General features: G+C 53.8%; 6 protein-coding genes across 6 annotated transcripts; 3 read left to right on the top strand and 3 right to left on the bottom strand.

The window, feature by feature from the left end:
- Positions 1 to 360: 360 nt before the first annotated feature.
- On the top strand, positions 361 to 6,533 carry BDY24DRAFT_417139 (argonaute/piwi family protein; the record flags this gene model as incomplete). Its single annotated transcript, XM_076643675.1, has 34 exons — positions 361 to 400; positions 534 to 551; positions 720 to 792; positions 931 to 964; positions 1,075 to 1,184; positions 1,256 to 1,496; positions 1,688 to 1,876; positions 1,971 to 2,185; positions 2,309 to 2,417; positions 2,509 to 2,547; positions 2,656 to 2,738; positions 2,834 to 2,868; positions 2,965 to 2,990; positions 3,060 to 3,198; positions 3,332 to 3,393; positions 3,497 to 3,591; positions 3,693 to 3,834; positions 3,960 to 4,041; positions 4,213 to 4,230; positions 4,306 to 4,328; positions 4,467 to 4,497; positions 4,598 to 4,635; positions 4,709 to 4,722; positions 4,798 to 4,822; positions 4,914 to 5,138; positions 5,220 to 5,231; positions 5,315 to 5,390; positions 5,470 to 5,509; positions 5,580 to 5,678; positions 5,810 to 5,907; positions 6,004 to 6,011; positions 6,125 to 6,180; positions 6,274 to 6,412; positions 6,477 to 6,533. 34 exons carry the CDS (start codon positions 361 to 363, stop codon positions 6,531 to 6,533), a joined length of 2,691 nt encoding a protein of 896 aa, XP_076494503.1.
- Positions 6,534 to 7,077: 544 nt separating this feature from the next.
- On the bottom strand, positions 7,078 to 9,460 carry BDY24DRAFT_371432 (D-lactaldehyde dehydrogenase; the record flags this gene model as incomplete). Its single annotated transcript, XM_076638159.1, has 14 exons — positions 7,078 to 7,109; positions 7,263 to 7,442; positions 7,551 to 7,565; positions 7,673 to 7,871; positions 7,973 to 7,985; positions 8,056 to 8,143; positions 8,228 to 8,300; positions 8,395 to 8,455; positions 8,554 to 8,638; positions 8,749 to 8,785; positions 8,892 to 8,942; positions 9,053 to 9,120; positions 9,218 to 9,308; positions 9,422 to 9,460. The coding sequence occupies 14 exons, from the start codon at positions 9,458 to 9,460 to the stop codon at positions 7,078 to 7,080; spliced, it is 1,032 nt and encodes a 343-aa protein (XP_076494502.1).
- A 798-nt stretch (positions 9,461 to 10,258) lies between these two features.
- Positions 10,259 to 11,642, top strand: BDY24DRAFT_396432 (eS10 family ribosomal protein). The gene is made up of 6 exons (XM_076641443.1): positions 10,259 to 10,468; positions 10,636 to 10,761; positions 10,906 to 10,966; positions 11,059 to 11,170; positions 11,250 to 11,297; positions 11,388 to 11,642. The coding sequence occupies exons 1-6, from the start codon at positions 10,417 to 10,419 to the stop codon at positions 11,427 to 11,429; spliced, it is 441 nt and encodes a 146-aa protein (XP_076494501.1). The 5' UTR covers positions 10,259 to 10,416; the 3' UTR covers positions 11,430 to 11,642.
- A 1,932-nt stretch (positions 11,643 to 13,574) lies between these two features.
- BDY24DRAFT_396429 (gluconokinase) lies at positions 13,575 to 15,638 on the bottom strand. Its single transcript, XM_076641442.1, has 8 exons — positions 15,391 to 15,638; positions 14,908 to 14,990; positions 14,794 to 14,807; positions 14,565 to 14,703; positions 14,343 to 14,454; positions 14,074 to 14,219; positions 13,959 to 13,964; positions 13,575 to 13,860 (listed from the first exon to the last, which is right to left on the bottom strand). The coding sequence occupies exons 1-8, from the start codon at positions 15,551 to 15,553 to the stop codon at positions 13,714 to 13,716; spliced, it is 810 nt and encodes a 269-aa protein (XP_076494500.1). The 5' UTR covers positions 15,554 to 15,638; the 3' UTR covers positions 13,575 to 13,713.
- A 1,302-nt stretch (positions 15,639 to 16,940) lies between these two features.
- Positions 16,941 to 18,341, bottom strand: BDY24DRAFT_396428 (uncharacterized protein; the record flags this gene model as incomplete). Its single annotated transcript, XM_076641441.1, has 2 exons — positions 17,200 to 18,341; positions 16,941 to 17,123 (listed from the first exon to the last, which is right to left on the bottom strand). A coding segment is annotated over exon 1 (1,050 nt), but the record flags the coding sequence as incomplete, so codon positions are not given.
- A 1,073-nt stretch (positions 18,342 to 19,414) lies between these two features.
- Positions 19,415 to 23,889, top strand: BDY24DRAFT_135956 (cullin family protein). Its single transcript, XM_076636044.1, has 17 exons — positions 19,415 to 19,671; positions 19,821 to 19,861; positions 19,962 to 19,979; positions 20,048 to 20,185; positions 20,257 to 20,568; positions 20,689 to 21,030; positions 21,115 to 21,723; positions 21,805 to 21,894; positions 21,981 to 22,001; positions 22,077 to 22,226; positions 22,309 to 22,316; positions 22,409 to 22,508; positions 22,592 to 22,885; positions 22,971 to 23,231; positions 23,348 to 23,485; positions 23,587 to 23,634; positions 23,718 to 23,889. Exons 1-17 carry the CDS (start codon positions 19,665 to 19,667, stop codon positions 23,721 to 23,723), a joined length of 2,583 nt encoding a protein of 860 aa, XP_076494498.1. The 5' UTR covers positions 19,415 to 19,664; the 3' UTR covers positions 23,724 to 23,889.
- The last annotated feature ends 1 nt before the right edge of the window (position 23,890 follows it).

The raw sequence follows: 23,890 nt of genomic DNA, 5'->3' as shown, positions 1-23,890 counted from the left end.
TAGTCCACTTCATTACTACTTCTTGAAAGACGAAAAAATAACTTCATTCGCTCGCGATCGCCCGCCCGCCGAGGATACTAACCACCACCTCGCCCACCTCCCTCCTTTCTCTTCTCTCCTCCACCACCCACCCACCCCCCCTTGCCCACATCCCACTTCTTCTCGCACTACATACAAACCCCACCCTCCAGAAAGCAAGACAGCAATGTCGTCGTCCCCCGCACCCACCCAAGCTCAGGCTCAGGCTCAACAGGACGAAGGGAATGTCAATCTGCTCGTTCAGGTGCGTTCCACATTTCGTGGGAGTCGTCGGGAGAAGGAGAGAGGAAGAGCTAATAAACGTTACGCCTTGTGTGCTTTATGGTTGCCGAGCAGGAGATGACTGGGATGACTTTGAAGAGTGAGTAAACGATGAGGTTGGGGAGGCATGGGAGGGAGGGAGGAGGGAGGGAGGGAGGAGATGGAGCGAAGGTGAAGGAGTGAACGAAGAAGCTGAGCTTTTCTTTCGCTGGATCGATATGTTGTTATAAAAGCGTTCATTCCTCGACCTGGTGAGTACTCGATTCTCTCTGTTCTCAGCCAGCTTCAAAAGTGATGGATGGCGAGGAGCGGAACAAAGGAGAAGGGAGGGCGGGAGGAAGGGACGAAACCGTCGAGCTCACCAAAAAACGAAGAACTCGAGCTCAACGATTTTCTGGCTTTTGAACTGGGTGGGACAGGTTATGGAACTCAAGGAAAAGCATTGAAGGTCAAGGCCAATTTGTTCCCTGTTCGATTCAAGGGGACTCCAAAGTGAGTAAAAGAACGAACGAACGAACGAACGAACGAACGGGGGAAGGAGAGGAGCGAGAGGAGGGCAGAGGGAGGGAGGGAGGGAAGGGGAGAGAGGAGGAGATTTGAGCTGACGCTTGGGTTCTTCGGTTGGAATAGGAAAATCTACCATTACGATTTTGTTATCAACCCTGTGAGTTGTTCTGTTTCTACTTTGAAATGCAGGAGAGAGGAGAGGAGAGGCGAGGGAGAAGGAGACGACTGACCTTCCCTGAGTCGATCTTTGTTCGTTCGTTCCACAAGGTGGTCAAGGTCGCCAACCAGAAGAAGCCCGCCGCTTTGCTCAGAGCAGTCTACAATCAGCTCGCTAAGGATCAGGCTAACGGACAGTTTGCGAAGCAGTTCGGAGCCATGTGAGTCTCGGACGACGAACGACGAACGACGCGTCGCTCACTCCTCCCATTCCTCGTTTCCCTCGTTCCAGGGCCTTCGACGGTCGACAAAACGCCTTCTCTACCGTTCCCTTCACCCAAGATCAAACCTTCGAAGTCGGCTTGCAAGAACAAGGTTCGACGTCCACCGAGGAAGTCCAGGAACCGTCGAGGAGGTTCAAGGTCGTTTTTCGTGAAGTCAACCAGATCGACTCGACTCAGCTTCAGGCGTACTGCAAGGGAGAACTTCAGGCTCATCAGGTCCAGGAGGTGGCTCTTACGGCGATCATGGCTGTGAGTTTCGCTGTCCGTTGTGGTTTTGAGGGGGAAGCAGAGGAGGAGACGAGGAAGCGAGAGAGCTGAATTCGGAGTTCCTTCTTTTTCCTTCCCTCCCTCTTTTCTGCTCCCTCTCTCAACCCAAACCCACGTTCACCGCTCCCTTCACCCAACGAAACATCTCCCCTCGCCACCGTCGCTATCTCCAGGTCAACGTCCTTCTTCGAGACGATCCCTCGGAAAGGTTCACTCCCGTCGGAGGAGGAGGAAACAGGTTCTTTGGACTCTCGGATCGAGTCGCCCTTCCTCAAGGAGCCACCGTCGGAAAGGGATTCTTCCAATCCTTCAGACCCACCAACCTCGGCTACCCTGCTATCAATCTCGACACTGCTTACACCGTTCGTCCCAACTCCTCCGACGTGTCGAACGACGACCCTTCCTTCACTCGGCGTTCGACTGACTCGGTTTCTGGTTCGGTTCGATTGAAAACAGGCCTTCGTCCAAGAAGGACCTCTCATCAACGTCGCCAAGAGGATCCTCGGACTCGATGGGGGAGCTGGAGGAGGGTTCAGAGGTGGACGAGGAGGAGGAGCTCCGAGAGGTCGAGGAGGTTTCCAAGGAGGAGGAGGAGGAGGAGGAGGCGCACCGCTCACTCAGTTGAGCCCTCCTCAGATCAACAACCTCAAGAGGATCCTCAAGGGAGCTAGGTAAGTATCCGTTCTTTAGGTTGCTGGCTTGGAGAGGGAGAGTGGGAAGGGGCAGTTCAGTTCGAGCTCGAGCTGACTGACGAACTCGTCGCGTCGTTTCTTTTTCGTTTTCGTTCGTTTCAGGTTCACGGTCTCTCATCGAAACCCAAATCAAGTCTACTCGCTTCTCTCCATCTCTCTCGATCCTGCCAACAGGATCAAGTTTAGGGACGCGAATCAGAGGGAGATGACCGTGAGTCCCTCTCCTCGTCTTCCCCTCCCTTCGTCCTCGAACTTCGTTGCTGACGAGTTCATCTTCTTTTCTCGTTTGCGCCGAATTCCAGGTCGTCCAATACTTCAAGGAGCAGTACAACATCACTCTCGTACGTTCTCATCTTCTCACACTCCGTTTATTTACCAACAACGACGAGACTATCCGCTGACCGCCTCCTTCCCTCTTCTTTCTTCCCTTCCTCCCTACGTTTTGACAGAACTTCCCTGGACTACCCTGCGTGCAGTACAAAAAGAACATGGTGCCCTTCGAGCTCGTCGCGATCCTTCCGAACCACTCCATGTCAGTTTTTCGTCTCCTTCTTCCCTCCTCGCCCACGTCTCTGTCCCTTTTCGAACGAGCAGAGCTGACTGTCTCCTCAAACTTCGCTCTCACAGCCCTCCTACTCGGCTCTCTTCGGATCAGACTGCTGGTCCGTCATCCGTTCTCTTCCCTTCTTAACTCGGCGAAAACGAAGCTGACCTGCGACCCACCTCCTTTCCTCCTCGACGCGTCTTCGTTTGCACAGAGATGATCAAGCACTCCGCTCTTCCTGTTAGTTCTATTCCTTCCTCTCCCTCCTTTATTCTCGCGACCGAACTGACCCTCTTCTCGTCTTCGCAGCCTCCTCAACGAATGGCCGGAATCAACAACTGGAGGAAAGAACTCGACTACTCTCGACTTCCAAAGATCGCCGCTTGGGGACTGGATGTCTCGCCTGATATGCTGACGTGCGATGCGAGAGTCTTGATGCCTCCTAGGGGTGAGTACGCTCCAGTTCTGTCGTTGGGTCGAGGCAAGGCGAAGGGACGAAACGACAAAGGAACGAGACGAACGGAGCGGGAACGAAACGAGGTGCTGACTCGTTTGAGTTTTTTTTCTTTTCTTTTCTTCAGTCGGATACGGAAACAACCAGACCGTCAACGCCAACAACGGGTCTTGGAACTTGATGGGGAAGGTTCGTTCCCCTCGTGCCCTCTCCTTCGTTCGACTCGTTCGAAACACGAAAGCTCATCATCTCGTTCCTTTTTCCTTTTCCTCTGGTGCTGGGATTCGAGCAGAAATTCTTCAAACCCGGAAAGAACCTCGTCTCGTGGTCCGTCATCTCGTTCGATGGAAGGATGATGAAAGAGGAGATCGAAGGGTTCATGAAACAGTGCGTCGCTTTCCTTTCCGCTCTCCTTTCCACCTGTTTCGTTCGTCTCGCTGACGGGTTTCTCGCCCTCCTTTTCTCTTTGTGCTTCGTTCCTCTTCCAGGTTCGTCGGTCACCTCGTTCAAGTCGGAGTCCCCATCGCTCCTACCTCTCGACAACCTCCCGTCCTGGCTCAGCAGGACGCAAGAGAGCTCGCTGGAGTTCAGCAAGGGTTGAAGAAGGCCGCTGCGTTGGCTTACACGACTGTCGGTGTCCGCTTTTGTTCTGTTTTCGAGCTGGAAGGGAAGCTGAGGGAGGTATCGAGGAGAGGAGGAGAGGAGAGACGCAGTGCTGACTCGCTTTCGGTTTGGGGTCTGGAACGGGGAAACAGTACAAGGCAAACCCTCAGCTCATCATCGTCATTCTTCCTTCGAGGGATAAAGTTTTCTATGAGGAGGTCAAAAGATCTGCTAGTGAGTCGTCTCTTACTGTCGGCCTTCGTTCGAACGAGTGGCTGACCCTCGTCGCGTCCCTTCTGCTTTCATTCTTCTTCTTTCAGTGTACGTTTCGTCTTCCTCGTTTCGACTTCTCGTGGTCACACTAGCTAATACTGACTCTCGCCTCGTTCATCTCGTTCATCTCAGGTCTGAGCTCAAGCTTCCGTTCGTTCCTCCCACTCTCCGAACCGAAGACAACGAGAGCTCGTGGCTGATCATCATCGTTGCTTCGTTCCGCAGGGTTCCGACTCAGTGCCTCCAGAGTGCCAAGTTGCGAAATGAGAGAGGTCTTGGACAGTACATGGCGAGTTTCTCGTCGCCTTCGAGGGGTCGGGGGAACGAGAGTCGAGATCGAGAGCTGACCTCCTCTTCACTCTTCTTTCCCTTTGCGATCTCTACAGGGAAACGTTTCGATGAAAGTTCAGCTCAAGAGTCAGTTCTATCTTACCCTTTTCCGTTTTCGTCGTTGTTCACTCGAAGTCGAACGAGCTGACACTCGTGCTTGTTTTCATTCGCCTGTGCTCCTCGTCAGTGGGAGGACACACTCATCAGATCGGAACTCCCGACCTCGTGAGTGAACCTTTATCTCTGATATTTCTAAACCATGAGCGTCGAGCTGACTTCCTTCGACTTCTGCTTTCAGCCCGGAGTCACCGAGTAAGTCTCGTCGAACCGACGCGTCGAACGTCAAATCTCAACTCACCTCTTCCTCTCTTCCTTTCCTTCATTCAGCACCACCATCATCTTCGGAGCCGATGTGAATCCATCGTCTACCTCTATCCTCTTCTTTCCTCACCTCCCTCGAGAAACTGACTCCTTTTCGTTCGTCTCGTCTCGTCTCGTCTCAGGTCACCCACCCTCCCGTTCGAGGCGGAGGAGACTCCCACATACCTCCTTCCATCGTCGCCGTTGTAGCTACCCTCAACGGACAGAACAACTCCTACCGAGCCGAGGTCAGACTCCAAGAAGGGAGGACGGAGATCATCCAGGACATGAAGGGTGTCACGGTCTCGCTGCTCAGAAAGTATAGAGTCTCGAACGCGAACAAGCCTCCTTCTCACATCATCTTCTACGTGAGCCTCTCTTTCTACTCTGCTCATACGAAATAGACGAAAGCTGACTGTTTCGGCTCGTTCCTCTTTCGACTCGTGAAGCGAGACGGAGTTGTGAGTTTCGTCTCGTCAACGATCTGTCGAATCATTTCAACGAAGACTGACCTTCTTCTCTCTCCTCCTTCGTTGCTCTTCAGTCCGAGGGACAGTACGAAGAAGTCGGATCCAAGGAGATCAAGGCGATTCGAGACGCTTGTGCTGCCATCGATCCCAGTTCGTCTCCCTTCCTCACCTCGCCATCCCTCGTCTCTTCGAGCCTACTGACTATATCTCTCTTCTTCGCCCACGACAGAATATCGACCCAAGCTCACTTACATCATCTGTGGAAAGAGGTTCGTCTCTTTCCTCTTCGACCACCGAGACGCCACTGAGCTCCATCTTCCTCTTCTTTCCTCTCGCCAGGCATCACATCCGCTTCTTCGGCGGCCCCAACGACGTGGATAGGAGTGGGAACCTTCCAGCTGGAACCGTCGTCGACAAGTCGGTCACTCATCCTTTCGCGTGAGTTCTTTTAAGGCTTGGTTGTTCGGTTCGCTTTCGACGCGTCCGCTTCTCGTCTGTGCTCTCTCTTCCCCTCCTTCGACATCGAAGCTGATCGTCTTGCTTCCTTTTTCTTCTCACCCTTACCGAAGCTTCGACTGGTACCACCAAGCTCACTCTGGACTCGTCGGAACTGCGAGAAGCGCTCACTACATCTGCCTCGTTGACGATTCGAAGTTCACGCCTGACAGTGAGTCGTCGGTTCGATTCGCCGAAAGTCACAGACCTCGAATTCCTCGGATCGCTGACAAGCTTCTTCTGTTTTCATCATTCACATCTTTCTTAGATATCCAGGTGAGTTCCGTCTGCACTGCTTTCCTCCGATGCGTTTCCCCTCCGACGCTTCTCGTCAGCTCGACTCGAACTGATCCCTTCCTCTCTTCCTTTCTTTTCCCAATCTCTCTCAGAAACTCACCAACAACCTGAGCTACCAGTTCGCCAGAGCAACTCGATCTGTCTCTCTGTACGTCCCTCGTTCTTCATCTCTCCTTTTTCTTTCTTTCCCTGACCCCCGTCCCTTTTCCGATCCCCTACTCACTATCCCCCACCTGTAAAGCGTCCCACCTGCTTATTACGCGGACGTGATCTGTACCCAGATCCGACCCCTCGTGTACTCGCTCGAGACTCTTGACGACTCGACTCAGGCGTCGGGAGGAACGGGAGGAGCTGGTCGAACGGCTTTCGATCCCATGAAGGTCAGTCAGTCTTTTTCCTCTCCTTTCGAAACCTCAGACTTACCTTTACCCTTTTTTAAAACAGGTCCAGACCCTCCTCAACAAGTCCGATGCCTTCAACGGAGTCCAGTGGTACATGTGAATGAGCGACGCGACGTCTGGTCTTCCCCTCTTCTTTCTCTCCCACTCTCCCTCATCTCTGTTCTCTTCTCTTCCTTCTGATGACCCAGTTTTTAACACTTCGATTTTTGTTTCCCTCTTATGCCCCACCTTCCCTTAACGTCTCTTTACGACCCTTCTCCGACTTGTTTTGTCACGACCTCGTCTCTTCCTCGTTCTCGATTTTGTTGCTACCTTTTTGATCCCTCTCGCCTCGCGTCTAGTCTAGCTAGCATTTTGATTCGTTCTCGTTTTGCTTCGATCGAGGACCGCCTCTCTTGTAAAGGAAGGGAAAGAAGGGAGGAGAGCGTGAAACTCAACCGTCGGGCGCGTCTCGACTCCCGCTCTCTCTCTACCGCTTTCCCTCCCACTCCCCTTTCTACCAGTACTTCTGAAGAGCCAGTCATGCTTTCTATGATAGAACAATTATGCGAATCTCGACTAAGACTACAACCCTTCAAACGAATCCCTCGTTTCAACCAACGACGACAAACCCAAGCTCGAACGACGCGTCGAATTCAGCGAGTCTACCATCCCTTAGCCTTCAAAGACTCGTACACTAATTTTCCCAGCCAAGCCAAGAGCCACAGCAGTCAGTTTCCGCTTCTCTTCTCTTCCCTCCTCTCTTCCCTTCCCGCTCTTCCTCCCCTCTCCCTCCTCCCTCCGTCCCCTCCCTTCCCCGCAACTCCTCCTCAAGCCAAACCATACTCACTATCTTTGCTAGTCTCCTGAATACTCCTGTACTTGACACCCAAAACCTTCGCGGCCTTAGCGCCAGAGGAGATGATGACGTTCGCAGGGAGGTTGGCTTCCTCAGCAGCACCGGGAGCGCCGTGAGGGATTCCAGGGAGGTCGGGAGCGTAGGTGTTGAGGAAGTCGGTGAAATCTTGGGCTGTGAGGGTGGAGGAAGGGGGGAGGGTGGAGGCGAAAGGAACAAGGGAGGAAGCGAGGGAGGGTCAGGATGGCGTTGGGAGAAGGTGGTTTGGGGAATGAGACGAACCGTTGACTCCTCCGGCTGCAGAAGATCGTCGAAAAGAAGAAAGAAGGCAAGTCAGCTTTCTCGCTCGATGTTCACCTCGTCTCAACCAACCTCTCAAACGCGTCGTTTTCAACTCGACTCACCCGAAGTCAAGAACCTCTCCCCTCCCGCCTCAGGCAGGGTCAACGCCTTGAAATGCGCGTACGCAACCTCCCTTACATCAACCCAGTTTCCAAGGGATCCAGGAAGATCAGCTTCGGTCTTGGATCCCTTGGTGATGCCGTGGAAGATGGCGACGGAGGTGTTGAGCGCGTCGGGGGAGGAGACTTGGTGGAGGATGGGCTGGGACGAACGAAATGACGGGGAGGGAGGAAGGAAAGGAGGATCAGTAGGTGGGAAAGGAGGAGACGAGAAGGGAGAGATGAGAGAGGGAGGAGACTCACTCCGAAGACGAGACTGAGGACGCGACGAAGGAACGAACTGAGGTCAGGTCTCGTTCGAGACACGAGAAGGACGACAAACTCACGGAGGGTTGACAGTAGCGATCCCCCAAGTGACCTCAGGGTTATCCACGAGGAACTTCCAAGCCGCTTTCTCAGCGAGCACCTTCGAAGCTGAACGAGCCGAACGAAAACGAGCGTCGTCGGTCAGCTCTCTCAGACGTCGACGAACGAAGTACTAGAAGCAGTTAGACTAACCTCGGTACTTGTGCCCTCCATCAGCAGCAGCTCCCTTCTCAGCGACTTCCTTGATGGAGAACTCGTTCCAGTCCTGCAGTAACGCACGAGAGAGACGAACGAAACGAGGTTCAGATTGACGCTCGATGGAAACCGAGAACGAACGAAAGAGGAAGGGTAGAACTGACCTTCTCAGTGAAAGTGTGAGGAGGAGTAGCAGGCTCGATGATGGAAGCGACGGAGGAGGTGCTGATTCCACGAAACCCAAACAAACAGCGAGACGAGACTCAGCTCTCGCTCCTCCTCCCCTCCCTCCTCCCTCCCTGCAAAACGAGAACGAAACTCACACAACAACCCTCTGAATCCCCTCTCCATTCTTGAGAGCAGACTTGAGAACTCCAACGGTTCCCTCGACGGCGGGCTTGATGAGCTCTGCGGGAAACAGAAAAGTCGTTTGGTTTCGTTTCGGTCAGGTCCGTTTTAAGATGAGATGTCGTCCGTTTTCTGCCTTCGATCTCAACGAGAGAAAGAAGATAGCGTACCCTCTGGGTCATCGGCCTTCAAGTGGAAGGGAGAAGCCTGTATTTGCGAGTGAAGAGAGAGGGAGAAGAGGGTGAGCGCTCGTTGCGAGTCCGGGCTGAACGGAGGGTCAACAAGGAGGGAAGGAGAGAGAGGGTCGACGGACGGTATGAGCGATTCCTTGAACACCCTTGACGGCTTCGTCGAACGCGTGGGGCTACATTTCACGAATGAACGAGCACGAGGACGCGAAGAAGGGAGAGAGAGGGAGAGAGATCAGCCCATCGTCGACCATCGGAGACGAGATGACGTGCGACCAAAGCTCACCTCTGCGATATCCTTAACGATCTTGTATGTGAAAGGCTTCCCCTTGAAGAGGTTCACGAGGTATTCTCCTATCAAACCCCAAGCCAGCAACACCAGGGTAGTCAGCGATTCATGCAAGAGAAACGAAGGAAGGGAGGGAGAGGAGGAGCTCGCCTTTCTCATCACTTCGGACGGTTCCTACGACCTTGAAGCCTTCGTTCAAGAGAAGGTCGACGACGTGGACGGCGATGAAACCGGAAGCTCCAGTGACGAGGATCTGGAGGAGAAGAGAGAGAGGAAACGGGAGGGAAAGGGGAGAGAGATGAGCGTTTCGTCGGTCCGATCGTTGAGCTCGCGAGACGGAGGGCAGGGAAGAGAGGAAGGGCGTACGGTATCACCCTTCTTAGGGACGGTTTGAGAAGCGGGCATGGTTGAGGAGTGAGGGAGTCGAAGAGGGTTAGTGAAGGGGAAGGGGAGGAGGAGGGAGTGATGGTTAGGAGGGAAGAAGGGAGGAGGGCAGGAAAGTGGAGGGCTGAGGTCTTTCGGAGATGCCCTCGTTCAAAAGCCGCTCGAGAAGTCACATTTTTTTTTTACTCGTTCGACTTGTTTGAGGATTGATCTCTAACTAGTGAGACGAAATTTCCTAGCAGAAACATCGGTTCAGCGAGCCGGACGCGATGGGGAGAGAGCGTCGACGCGGGCTGACTTCCCTCTCCCTCCTTGCTTTGCTTAGAACCGGCACGAAGTTTTTCTCTCTTCGAGATATTGGATATCGCATGTTTGATCTAGATCTTACCAGCGATGTTCTTCCAACAGAAAAGTCGAAGAATCGCAGACCGATTATCTTTTTATCCAGGCGAAAAATGAAGGAGCGAACTCCAAGGTCGCCCTCCCTCCCTCTCTCCTTCCCCTCAGACACTCTCTTTACCTCAAGAACTCTCGTGAGTTTCACACTCCCCCTCACACCCACAGCACCCCACGCACCACACGACCATTTCTACACCACGCTCGGCACTTGGGAAGGACGGGGAGAGGAGGGAGAGGTCTTGAGAGGGAGGGAGGGAGGAGGGAGGAAGAGAGGTGAAAAAGACGCTCGAGCGACTTCTCTCCTTTGCCTCCTTCGGGCGGAGAGGATATCGTCAAATCTGGATGCATTGGGCAGTACAGAAGGAGGGCTAGCTCTTGCTCGTAGAGAAATAGAGATCCTGGGAGGACTCTAGGAGGAAGGAAGGAAGGAGACGACCTCACAATCCTCTTCGCCGTGAAAAGAGAACGATTTGGCTGACCTCCCTCCTTTTTTGCTTGTTTCTCTCTCTCCTATACAGACCGGGCCTAGATCAACCACAGTCGTTGTTCTACCGAAACTCTACCTACCTCAACCGAATATGCTGATTTCTAAGGCCAACCGACGAGCGATCTACGAGAACCTCTTCAAGGGTTCGTTCTCATCCTCTCTTCCTCTCCCTTCTCCTTCCTTGACCTTCATCCCTCCGCTTTCTCGTCGCGTCCCGACTGTTTGCTGACCTCGACCTTTCTCTTCTTCTCTTCCTTCTTCTCTCTTTCCTCTCCTCCTCCTCTGTATCCATCGTCGTTGTGCTCCACAGAGGGAGTCATGGTCGCCGCTAAGGACTTCAACCTTGCGTCCCACCCCGACCTTCCCGAGATCCCCAACCTCGAGGTCATCAAGTCCATGCAGTCCTTGAACTCCCGAGGTTACGTCAAGACCCAGTGTGAGTACCAGATCCGATCCTTTCATCTCAGTTCGAGCCGAGTGCTCGAAAGAGGAAGAGAGAGACAGCATCGCTGGCAGGAACGAGGCGAGACGAGAGAGCTGACCTTTTCCCCTCCCTTCTCTCCCCTTCCTCTCTTCTCAGTCTCCTGGTTGTACTACTACTACACCCTCACCCCCGAGGGACTTGACTACCTCAGGGAGTTGTGCGTATCCCTCTCCGTTCCTAGTCTGTTCGTCCTTCGCACGAAAGCTGACCTCTTCCCTTCCTCCTCGCGTCTCTTTCAACAACAAACAGCCTTCACCTCCCTTCCGAGATTGTCCCCAACACTCTCAAGCGACCCACCCGAGCTGCCCCCGCCGCCGCCCGAGCTGGAGGAGCTTACCGAGCCCCCCGACCCGAGGGAGAGGTGCGTCTCTTTCGCTGGATGCCTTTCTAGTTCGAGTTCGAGTCGTGCTGACTCATTTCGTCGTGTTGTTGTTCTGCAGGGACGAGGAGAGTACCGATCCGCCAAGACTGGAGGAGACGACTTCAAGGTTCGTTCTCCCATCTCCTTGCCCATCTCTCCCTTCGCGTCGAACCCTGTCGCTGACCTCTTCGTTCTTCGTCCGTTTGTTCCGTCGCAGCCCAAGTACGCCGGTGTCGGACGAGGTGCTCCCCGAGAGTAAACTCTTCAAGTTCTTTACGAGCTTTGAAGTGGTTGCTTTCCGATGGAGGATTCTTGTGTGAACGGAGGGAGGGAGGGGGAGTTTGGTGTGTTTACGAGCCAGGGGGGGAAGGGTGACATGCTTTACAAGACTTCTTTTGCCCTTTATCCGGTGATTTAGGTTTTCGGTGAAAGTATTGAGCACCCTCGAATAAAAAGAACATCTTTGCCTTGCTTGCTCTTCTTCTTTGGGAAAGTTGATGGGAGTTCAAGCGAGGTGAGGGTTGGGTCTTTGGAAAGAGAGAGGGCTGGGAGAGGAGAGAGCGACGAAGACAGAGGTGGGTTGGAGCTCTTTGTGTTCTCTTTCGAAAGGTAGGTTTGTAGAATCATCGCATCGAAAGAGGACGAGCTCGCTCAAGCCGAGTCGGACGAAGCAAGACTTCGTCTCGACGTTCCTCGTCCCTTCGCTCGTCGAAGTTCCCTCCCTCCTCAGTTCACCTCAGCATCCAACAAAGCTCTCCTCTCACTTCCATCACCCAAAGCCTTCTCCTTCCTCATCCTGTTCTACCCAAAACAGGAAACGTCAGTCTCAGTCTCAGTCGCAAAACGAGCGTCGCGTCGTTCTTTGGCGTCGAAGCCTCACCAGTTCATCCCAACCTTCGCATCCACAGCAGCAGCAGTGACAACACCAGTAAAATGAAGGAGATTGGCCCATTAGGCGCCGCCGACCTGCGAACTATCAAAGGGAGAAAAGGGCGAGACGCGTCTCGTCGGTTCGGACTTCGACGCGGGTGATTCCTCTGTTGAGGTAGATTCCGAGTGCATCGTAAGCGTAGCAGGCTCCTAAGGCGGGGGTGGAGAGGAGAGAGCGACGAGGCGGAAGGAGATGGCGGTGACGGATCTGATGAGGAGGCCGCGAGGACGTCGAAGGAAACGAGAGAAGAAAAGAGAGAGAGCGGATCAGGGGATTGGTGGGTGAAAAGGAAAAAGGTGGGATGAGGGAGGGAGATGGACTGACTTGGTAGGAACGCTTCTTGAAGAAAGCGAGGGAGCCGTTGTGGATGAGATCAAGGACTGGAAAGAACCAAACGACGCGTCGAGCGAAACGTCAAGTCCGGCCCAATTTCCTCACCACGAGCAAAGCGTAGTTCTGAGCCAACTTGCCTCCGATCCCAGCAAAAGTCTGCGCCGTGAATCTCGTCGCTCGATTCTCACTCGTCGAAGAAGGTAACACTCGTGCGAGCGTTGACCATTTGAGGCACGCGAGCGAGTTGATCGTCACAAAGCTGAGCGAGCGAGTTTGAGATGCTCAGAGTTCCAGGCGAACATCCACAGCTCAATCATTAGGTCTCCTTCGAGTAAAAAGAGAAAAGAAACCGAAGGTGGGGTTGTAGACTAAGCGAAAGGGAAAGAGAAAAAAGGGGAAAGGAAAAGACGCGCACGACAGCCCAAAAACGTACTTACGAAACGTGCTTCATCGCGTCCTGCTTCGTCTCCACTCAAAAATAACCTCGAGAGCCAGTAAAGGTGGAGGAGTCGAGGCACGAAGAAGTCATGGGGATAGGGTGGGCCGGTGGGGAGAATGAAGGCGGCGACGTGTCGGTCGGAGACTGGATGTGAGGGCGATAGTGTCAGATCGAAGCCTCGACGAGAGTCGGGAAACAGAGAGACAAGAGAGCTCACTGGTCTTCATGTTGGGAGTGCTGAGCATCTCGTACGTCTGAGCAGCGACGTCGAAGACTGGAGAAAGGTCAGCTTCGAGCTCTGGACGCGTCTGAAAAGGAAAAGCGGCAAGACTCAGTCGCTGATCCTGCAGTGAGGATTTGAGCGACGTGGAGGGAAACTGGTTGGCTTGACAGTTGCCGATCAGATGGTTTGGGAGAGGAGAAGGAGGGAGAGTCCGGCGGAGGCTGAAGCTCAACCGGATGGAGTGAAAGCAAGAGGTCGGAACGACGGCGATGAATCGAAACGTTCCTTTCTGGTTGAAGGCAGGACCGCGTGGATAGAAGGGTGCATTTGAAAAGAGCGAAGAAAGGAAAGACGAGAGCGAAGGGGAAGAACGAGAAGATCCCCACGACGCGACGCGACGGGACGCGTCCGCCCACCTCACTCGAGCGTTCAGCCCTCCTGCCTCACCCTTCCAAACTTTCTTATCCCCCGAACGAAATCCTCGAGAAATACATGAGATGAGATCTAAAACTAACCCCCCCAAAAAGCCCTCAACCCCTCGTCGTTCCGCGTTCCTCCCCTCCCCTCCCCAACCCAGAACCTCCTCCTCCCCTCGCACATCAACCAAACCCTCAACTCTACTGGTTTTCAATAGCAGCCAGCACCCCTCTGTAAGCCTCCTGCGTAACTCCCTCCTCCGCCTGATCAATATCGACCACGATGATCCCTTGCTCTCCGTTCTTGGGAGGGTCCTCCATCGTGGCGAGTTGGGAGGTGAGCATTGCCTGTGGGGGAGATCAACGAAGAGAAGAAGCAGGGTCAGGGAAGAAGGTTCGCATCACGAGGGATGCAACAGGACGAGAGGAAAGAAGATGAGACGCACCGAGCCCTGGATGAACATCGGACGAGGGAGGAGGGAGGGAGGGAGGGTCAGCGTTCCGTTTCTCGCAACGAAGGGAGTTAGTTGAGAGGAAACGAATGAGAGAAACGAAACGAACCATGTAGTGACCCTTCCTCCCAGCCATCCTCTCCGCAAGAACCTCGGGGGTTCCTTTGAGGTAAACAAAGAGGGTTTGGACCTGCGAGCGAGAAGGGGAGGCGGGGAGACCGTTGGGGAGGACGTCGAGAGCGTTGGGAGGCAGTTCTGCAGCACCAACGGATTTGTAAACAACAATGAGAGTCGAAAGGTCAGTCGTCGAAGAAAAACCCGAACGGGCAAGAGAAGGTGAGAGAGGAAGATGAGCGAGAAGAGGAGACGCGAACGAACCATTCCCACGTTGAATCTCCCTGTAAGCAAACTTCAACGACGAAGCAGCGATGATGCATCCTCCGGGGTTGTTGGCCAACTCGTCAATTCCGTGCTGCTGGATCTTCTTGAGCTGGGAGGGTGGAAGACGGAAGGAAGGAAGGAAGCAAGGAGGACGCGTGAGCTCTCGAGCTCGAAGAGAAGAGGAGTCGAAGAGGGGAGGGAGCAAGAGGAGCAGCTCACCCAAGGGATCCGATCCGAATCGTTCAGCGGGTTGTTGGCGTGCATCTTGGCTACGTTTTCAGGGGTGTGGAGGGAGTCTCCGTCAAAGTAAGGGATCTTGAGAAGCTCGGACAGACGGAGACCTGTTGTTGATTTCCCGCTGAGAACAGGCAGGGAGCAGAACCGCGAGTCAGCTTCGCTTAATGTGGTTTGCTGAGAGAAGCACAAGAGAGAGAGAGAGGGGACTCACCATCCACAAACACCCTGTAGAGAAGAAAGAAGCAAAGGGAAGGGAGTCAGCGAACGGAGGGAAGGAGGGAGGGAGGGAGGGAGGAGAAGACCGAAGGAAGTCGTCCGAGCTCACCATCACATAGATAACGACGGGTTTCTTGCCCAGCTTGGGTCCGTCATGTCCTCCGATTTGAGAGTGAGCTTCTCGTGAAGATCCTGGAGACGAGGGCGAAGGGTTCGAGGTCAGCAAATAAGCAAGAACGGCGGTTCGGACAGAGGACCGGACGAAAAGACGGAGCTCGAGGGAGGGAGGCTCTTTGTAGAGCGGCGAGAGCTCTGCGACTCGGAAACTGAGCAGACGGGACTGCTAAGAAGCCACCAGGAGGTTCGTGTAACGTCTTTGCTTCAACGAGAAGAGGTCTTACAACCACCTTCGAAACGCAGAGAACTGAGCTCAACTCCTCCCGGCGGCTTCGTCCCTCCTCCCTCCCTCCCTCTTCCTCCCCTCCTCCAAACCCATTCCCAACACCTCCTTTTGCACCCCTTTCTGCTTAGACTCCCACCTCAAACCCCCTTTGAAGAAATTCACTCCGAAAAAAAGCGGACGGAAACTGACCATCCTCCTTATCCTCCTTCCTGGCCTCCTTCTCCAAAGCCGCACTCCCTCCTCCTTGGGTCGAGCCGGGAGCGTTCGAGGAAGCAGCGGCGAAGTAGAGAGCTGAGGAGAGGAGGAAAAGGGAGAGGGAGAGAGGAGAGGAGATACTCGAGGAGGAGGACATGGTGCTGGTGGTGGTGGTTGGGAGGGAAAAGAGGGAAGAGATGGAGAGAGAGGGGAGGAAAAGACGGGAGGAGAACCGCGTCGAGTTCTTCTTGGGTCGGCAAGGATTTTCTTCTTTTTTGAAGGCAAGAAAAGGAGCTCAAAAGAAGCTTCTATAGACGACTCCCTCTTCCGTGAGGTTTTCACCCTAGATTTTTCCCTTTCCGTCTCTCTTTAAAATGACGAACCCCAGGGGGTCCTGCCAGATGTGAGCTCGCTCTCCAATCCGTCTCTCCTTCCCATCTCTCTCCCTCTTTCTAACTGCCTTCAGAAGTCCATTCGAAGTTCACATAAACATGACCCTTCATTCTTCAGTAATACATGCCTAATCAAGGCTTCCCGACGTGCTGATCAGCCTTCTACTCGTTCACAAAAAAACACACCCGTAAAAACCAAACAAAGTCAGCCCAACCCGTCTCCTACCATCGCACGAAGGGTCAGAGAAACGCAAAAGAAACTGAACTAACCACAGCCTCCTCGGATCCAGTAGGGTGAGGCTCAGGAACCGATTTGCCTAGAGAAAACCCAAAGGGAAGAAAGGTTTAGCGGAAAAAAAAAAAAAAAAAAAAAAAAAAACCTCGACTTGGAGATGACGACGACGATGCTGGTTTTCGCGAGACTCACTAGCAGGAGATCCTCCCTCCCCGTGGTGCTGGTGAGCCTTGTAGGCGGTTTCCTTCTGGAGCTGAGAGGGGGACTGGTCGTTCTGGTCGGCTTTGACGGACGCTTCGGAGTCGCTCTGCGAGTGGTTCAAGAGGAGAAGGTCAGCGTGAGCTTGACGAGGAGAGAGAGAGAGAGAAAGAGAAAGAGGGACGAACAGCAAGTTTCTCGTTCCAGTTGGGGTCGCTGCGATAAAAGAAGATCAAAGGGAGAGAGAGTCAGCAAGGACGAAGGAAAAGAGGACGAAGAGGAAGTACGAGAGCTGAACTGACCCCTTCTTGACCCCCTGCAAGTTCCTAGCCTTCTCCTTCTCGAGCACCTCGGGATCGTTGGCGTGAGGAGCAGAAGCGAGAAGTCGCCTGAGCGTTCGAATCGAACCAAAAGAAGGAAAAGAAGGTCAGATCAAAGGCGAAGGAGGGGCCAAAAAGAAATGGGGGGGAGGGGAGATTGGAGGAGGACGAGAGGAACGAACGAGGAAGAAGCGAACGACCGAGTAGCGATGGCCTGTCGAGGGAGAGCGGAGAGGGAAAGTCTGAACATGGTTCGTAAGAGAGCGTTGGAGAGAGAAGAGTTAGATTGGAAGAGGGAGTGAGAGTTGGGAGGAAGAGAAGGGGACAAAGAAGAACAAATCGAAGGTGGGCTGATGACGTACCGGCGAGACGGACGCTTTCTGAGGGGAGGAGAGAGAAGAAGAAAAAAAAATCATGAAGAAGGTCGTGTAGGAAGGTGAGAGAGAGTGTACCTAGGTTGCTGAGTGATGCGAGTAAAAAAGAAGGGAGAGAAAGCCTGGGCTTTTGAGAGGTCGAACGACGCGTCGAGGAGGGAGGGGAGAGCGCGACTCGCCGGCCGTTTTCGAGGTTGGAAGAGTGGTTCTGACAGAGAGAGAGAAGAAAGAGTGAAAGGTCAGTAAGAGTTTCGTGATCGTCGAGGAAGAATAGATCCACTCACCAAACCCTGAGCGAAGGGACGAAAGGAGAGAAACTCCCATCCTCCTCGACGAACTCCCACAACGCAAACATCCTCAAATCCTTCTCCTCGGCCTTCTCAATAACCTCATCAAGGCTCTTCCTCGCTCTCTCCCTCATCGTCTCCATCCTGACTCGAGCCTTCCCTCCGATCTGACCAGCAAGAATCTGAGCCGTCCTGAACGCGTTGGGCGATTCGAAGGTGAAACTTGTGGGAGGATGAAGGGTAACGACGAGGTTCTGGACCTGGGAGAGGTTCGAAGGGATTCTGGAGTCCTGCTTGAACCTCTGCCTAGAGCCCAAATCCCATCCAAGGACAGGACCAAAGGGAAGATGAAGGGAGACGAGGCGATCTCCTTTGTCGAGCGAGGAGGTGAGGAGGGCTCCGATGATCTTGTTGTTCCTCCCTGCGAGACGACCGAAGAAATCTCCGTAACAAGTCGCGAGGATCTCTCTAAACCCACCTTGCCGTCTAGCATCTTCGACCTCTTCGACTTCAGACTCTGAAAGCCCATCCTTCTCCTCCTGCCACTCTGCTTCGTCCTCGGCTGCGAGTGCTTCGACAAGGTCGTCGTACGATGGATCCTCTGCGTGTGACAATGGAGAGAGGTAGCCGACCTTTCCGAGGGCGAGGATTCGAAGGTTTGGAAGTTTGGCCGGTTTGAGTGCAACGTGGATTCTTCGTCCCTCGTCTCCTTCGATGCCCATCTTGCTCTTGGAGGCCTTCTCGATCTTGACGGGATCGTAAGGGACAGCTGCTCCTTCCCCCAAGCTCAACTCCCTGATCCACTTCCGTCGATGCTTCCCAATCTTGCCTTTGGCGTGAAGGAGACCCGTCTTGCGATCGAAGAGGGAGACGAAGTCGGAGGGACGATGGATCGTGATGGATCTCCAGAAGAAGGGGAGGGAGAGCGTTCGGAACGCTTTGGACGTGAGGAGGAGGGAGCTGGATCCTTTGGAAGGGATTTCGAAGGATTGGAAGAAGTGGGAGAAGATCTCGGAGAGGACGTCGAGAGGGAGTTGAGGGAGGGTCATCCTTGCGGGAGAAGAGGGAGAGGAGAGGGAAGGAAGGAGAGGGTGGGAGTCGAGGTCAACTTCGAGTCCTTCCCTCGTTTGAAAGAGATGGGTTGGTTGTTTTGAGTCCGCATTTTCGAGGTTTCGTCAATCTAACTTAGGACTCATTCTTTAAAGTTAACGGCGCGTCAGTGAGAATCTATATGTCGAAATGTACCCCCTTGAACGTTCGATGAAAGCAACGAGCTCGCTCCTGACTTTCAACCCCTGTAAAGACTCCTCAGCCAATTTCAGTCATTCTCAGTCGATTTCGCCCAACATCCATCCTCAGCCAATCACGACTCAAGCCGACGATCTCTTCCCAGCTCGTTCTCAAATCTAGCTGGATGCACAGTCTTCTCGCTAGCAGGACGAAAAAAAGGACTTGTCGTTCTCGCCACTTCATCATCGATCCATCTCACCCTTCCTCCTTCCTCCCCCTTCCCTCCCCCCCCCTTCTACCCACCCCCCTTGGTAATCAACAACGCTGGATTGGTCTCTCTACAGCTCGCTCGGACCTTCCAGCGCTCTGCGTAGCTTTCTTCAGCTTTTCTAGGAAGGCGAAGGGCTGCGTTCTTCGACCTTCGACCTTCCCTTCCCTCCTTCACTTGCTATGCCTCGCCACTGTCCACTACGAGCTCCAGCTTCACCCGAGGTGAAGTTGACCTCGTAATGATGCTCTCTGCGTGCAAATTTTCCATCTCGGACGTCTCTGCTTTCACTCAACCGGCCATGCACTGGACTCCCTTCTCGCACGCCGCATCTCTTGTTCCCTTCGTCCTACTTCTCGCGCCCTGGCTACTATCTCTCTCTCTTTTCGCTCGCACATAGAATGCAGGATCTCGCTTGATCTCGTTGGGTCCCACTTCAGCGGGCTTTTGGCAGTAGAATCTCTGGTGAGCTCGTCATCTCTCCCTCCCGTCCTACCCTTTCTCTTTCCTCTGCTCTCCGGATCTGAGCGCTCTGAGCGCTGACTTCCTTTACTTCGATTTTACAGCTTTTGTGGCTTCTCTCGCAGTAGGGCAGTCGATCTTGGGGTGGGAAGTGTTTCTGCAGAGGGAGGGGTCTTCTTGCTAGCTAGTCTTCTCTTCCCTCGATGTGATCTCGTTCCACGAGCTCGAATGGTTTCTGGAAAACGAGCAAGCTAGCTGAGAACGACTGAAAACGACTGGGAAAGAGTCACGGATCGAGATAGAAACAGTCCGAGTTTGAAGTCACCCTCAGTCAAACTCAGTCAAGCTCGAAAACTGGCTGAGAAGGGCTGAAATTGGCTGAGCGATCTTTCCAGGGTTTCAACACCCATCGCCTCGACCTCTTCCTTCCTTCCTCCTCCCGCTCTTCTTCCCGCACCTCGCTCTCTTTCTCCTCCACCCTCTTCTATATACTTCTCTCATCATGATGGGTGAGTTCGTTTTCAGGACTTGATCTTCCCGAAGAGATCCTTCCGTCGCCACCGAGAAGAGACAAGACGAGACGAGAGAGCTGACCTCCACCTTCCCTTCCCCTTCTTTCCCTCCTTTGCGTCGCCGTATCTTGCCTACAATCTCACAGGAGGCTCTTCAAGCTTTGGTAAAAAGCCAAAGGGAAAGATTGTAAGTTATCTCCCAAAACAACAGCGAGGAGATATGAGCCCATCCGAGCTGACCCGCCCGCCCTTCTCTCCTTCCCTTGCTTCCCTCTTCCTCTCTGTAGAGACCACCAAAGTCCAAAGTGAGTGACTCCCCGCTTCTTTATCCTTTTGTTGGATTAGCTACTAATACATATCCCCTCTCTACCAGTCTGCCAACGACTTCGACCAGGCCGAAACGTGGAGGAAGCTCAAGTCGTCGATTCGAGAGATTCAGAACCACCACTCCAACCTCCTCTCGTACGAGGAGAACTATAGATATGCTTACAACATGGTGCTCTTTAAAAGGGTGAGCTCTCATTCCGTTCGTGTCTACCTACGACAATCCTGTACTCACTCTGTTTGTTGGTCGTCTTGCAGGGCGAGTTCCTCTACGACGGAGTCGGCGAGCTCGTCAGTCTTCATCTCGATCAACAGGCCTCGTCCATCATCGTTCCTACCTTCCCTCGGTCAGCAACAGCTCTCGCAGGACTATCCGCGCCGTCTCTGTCGTCGGCTGCGCCTCTGGAACTCGGTGTCGCTTCAGGGAGTGGGACTGGCGCAGGGGGAGGAGCGGCCATGTCTTCGGTCGAGAGAGGTGTCGAAGGAGAGCTCTTCCTCAAAGCCATCAAGGGAGTTTGGGACGATCATCTCAGCATCATGTCCAAGTTGAGGGATGTGTTGAAGTACATGGTGAGTTTGGCGTTTCCTGGATTGGATTCGAGCTCGAGGCTGCTCGACTCATTCAAAACGCTCAAGCTCATCGATCTCCTCCCTCCCCCCCTCCCTCCCTTCTCCCTCTGTCTTTGCAAGGACAAAACCTACACTCCCTCCGCCAAAGTTCCCCTTGTCTACGACGTCGGTCTCACCCTCTTCCTCAAACGAATCATCCGCTCCTCGCTTCATCCCATCCACAACCAACTCATCTCGACCCTTCTCTCCCAAATCAAGCTCGAACGCGACGGAGAAGTCATCAACCGCTCAGCGATGCGAGACGCCATCGATATTCTTCTCAGTCTACGGGAGAAGGAAGGAGGACCCAGCGTGTACGATACAGATTTCGAGAAGGTGTTCCTGAGTTGGACGGGCGAGTTTTACAAGGAGGAGGGAGAGAGGTTGGTTGAGGATTGTGAGGCGGGAGTGTACTTGAAGAAGGTCAGGCCTCTCGTTTCTCTCTGTCCAGTCCCTCGATGCGAGACTCAGCTGAACCCTCTCTTCCGCTCTTCCGCTCTTCCTCAGGTCGAACGTCGTCTCGAAGAAGAAGCTGCCCGAGCTCAACACTACCTCTCCTCCCAAACCTCCGCTTCCCTCCAAAAACACCTCCAAGACAACCTCATCACTGCTCACCTCCGAGCGATCCTCACCATGCCTGGATCAGGTCTCGTCAGCATGCTCGATTCGGATCGGATGGACGACCTCGCTAGACTGTACAGGGTGTTTGGGAAGGTTCCGCTGGGGATGAAGGAGCTGAAGAAGGCGATGAAGGAGAGTGTGAAGGAGAGAGGAGAGAAGGTCAACGAAGGGTTCCAGGATGGACCGCCACCACCGCCTGGACCTGGACCTGGACCTGGACCTGGATCTGGACCGTCGACGGGAGGAGCTGGAGCTGGGTCGTCGATGGGAGGAGCTGGAGCTGGAGAGGAGGGAGCGGGAGCGGGAGGAGGAGAGAAGGATCCTAAGGGGAAGGGAAAGGGGAAGGAGGGAGGAGCTGGAGGTGCGAGTGCCGCTGGAGCTTTGCAGTCTGCTTTGAGGTGGGTGCAGGAGGTGCTAGATTTGAAGGACAAATTCGATAGGATCTTGAGGGAGGCGTTCAGTGGGGATAAGACGGTTCAGACGGCGATCAACGAGGTGAGTCGAGTCGCGTCTCCCTTCTCCACCCTTTGGCGAGCTCGGAGCTGATCGATCTGGGTTCACTTTCTTTCCTGGCAGGCTTTCGAATCGTTCGTCAACGCCAACCCGAAATCGGCTGAGTACATCTCGCTGTTCATCGACGATAACCTGAAGAAGGGTCTGAAAGGGGTTCGTCGCCGTTTCTCCTCTTCCATCCTTCCCGCCTTCTCGTCTTCTAAGCTGACCTTCACTTTCCTTTGATTCCCGTTCCTCAGAAAACCGAGGAAGAAGTCGACGTTCGTCCCTCTCGTTTCCTCGGCGTCTCCCTCTTCGACGCGTCGGACTGACGCTTCTTCGTTCGAACTTTTCAGGTCGTTCTCGACAAGACCATCACGCTCTTTAGGTTCCTGACGGACAAGGACGTCTTCGAACGGTACTACAAGAGCCATCTCGGGAAGCGATTGATCCAAGGTCGGAGTGTTTCAGACGATGCTGAACGAGGGATGGTTGCGAAGCTGAAGGTGCGTCTCTCTTCTGCTCCGTCTCCGACCTCGAACTATCCCATCGAGGAGCTGACACTCTTCCGTCTCTACCTTGCTGCAGATCGAATGGTCCGTTTCATCTTTCGCCCTTGGTTTCTTCGACGCCAAGCGTTCGACTGACGACCTCTCCCTTCTCTCCCTTCTTTCTTTCCTCCTCGCAGTGGTTACCAGTTCACTCAGAAGCTCGAAGGGATGTTCAACGACATGCGAGTCTCTTCCGACACCATGACTGCCTTCAAAACCCATCTCGCCAAGACCACCGTTCGTGCATCTTCAACTCACTCGCCCGTCTTTTCGACGCGTCGCTGATCCTTTCCACCTGCTTCGTCTCTCGTTCTCAACAGGTCCCTCTCTTCGAACTCTCCGTCAACGTCCTCACTTCTACCTTCTGGCCCGGAAACGCCATCCCAGCAGGAACCATCATCCCTCCTCTCCTCAAGCAAGCCTGCGTCGACTTCGAATCCTTCTACCTCTCTCGACACAGCGGTCGTCGGTTGACCTGGCAGCCGAACCAAGGAACAGCAGACGTCAAGGCGAGGTTCAAGGCCAGATCGCACGAGTTGAACGTTTCGACATACGCTCTGATCGTGTTGATGCTGTTCGATGAGCTGGACGAGGCCGAGGAGTTGAGTTACGAGGTGAGTTGGCGACGCGACGATCTCGTTCTTTTTCTTTTTCGCCTACGAGCTGAGCTGATACCTCTTCGTCTCTCGTCTCCTTCAGGACATCTCCACATCGACCCAAATCCCAGCAGCAGACCTCACTCGAACGCTTCAGTCCCTCGCCTGCGGGAAGTATCGAATCCTCACCAAGTACCCGAAATCGAGAGAGGTCGCCACCTCGGACTCGTTCGCTTTCAACGATGGGTTCACCGCTCCTCTCGCCAAGATCAAGATCGCCATGGTCGTGAATCGGGTGGAGACGGGAGAGGAGAGGTCGGAGACGGTGGAGAGGGTCGACGAGGAGAGGAGGCATTTGGCTGAGGTTCGTCTTCCCTTTCTCTTCGCTTTCGAGTCTCCTCTCTCTCTCAACTTTCAAGTTGAGCTCTTGGAGTAGTAGAGACTGATCGTGGACGTGTTCGTTGTGGTTTCGTTCGCCAGGCCTGCATCGTTCGAATCCTCAAATCGGCAAAGACGATGTCGCACATCGAGTTGATGAACGAGGTGACTCGACAGCTCGCTGGACGGTTCCAACCCACGCCGAGTATGATCAAGAAGAGGATCGAGGCTTTGATCGATGTGAGCCTTTACCTTCTCCCTCTCTTCCTCACCTTTTGCGTTCGTTCTTCGTTCTCGACGCCTCGCTGACCACCTCGTTCCTCTTCTCTCCCTCCCTCCAGCGAGAGTACCTCGAACGAGGATCCGACATGAAGACCTACACCTATCTCGTTTGTGTCCCCTCCCTCTCGAGAACGTCCTCCCTTCTTCCTTTTTACTGACCTCGAGCGCTTCTGCTTCTCTCTTTCTTCAGGCTTGACGAACGAATCCACTCTCTCTCACACCCTTTCCTTCTTAGATATGTCTCTGTCCTCTTGTTTACCACTCTCCTTGTATCGTTTTTGTTGTTCTACACCTCGGTTTCGAAGTCACTCTATCTTCTTGGATCTCTCTTGCATGCTTCTGGTCAACGAAATCAAGATCGAG

The sequence above is a fragment of the Mrakia frigida genome (genome assembly GCF_051309035.1).
Source record: "Mrakia frigida strain ATCC 22029 unplaced genomic scaffold BDY24scaffold_26, whole genome shotgun sequence".
NCBI classification, from domain to species: domain Eukaryota; kingdom Fungi; phylum Basidiomycota; class Tremellomycetes; order Cystofilobasidiales; family Mrakiaceae; genus Mrakia; species Mrakia frigida.
This window is presented reverse-complemented; position numbering and strand designations above follow the sequence as displayed.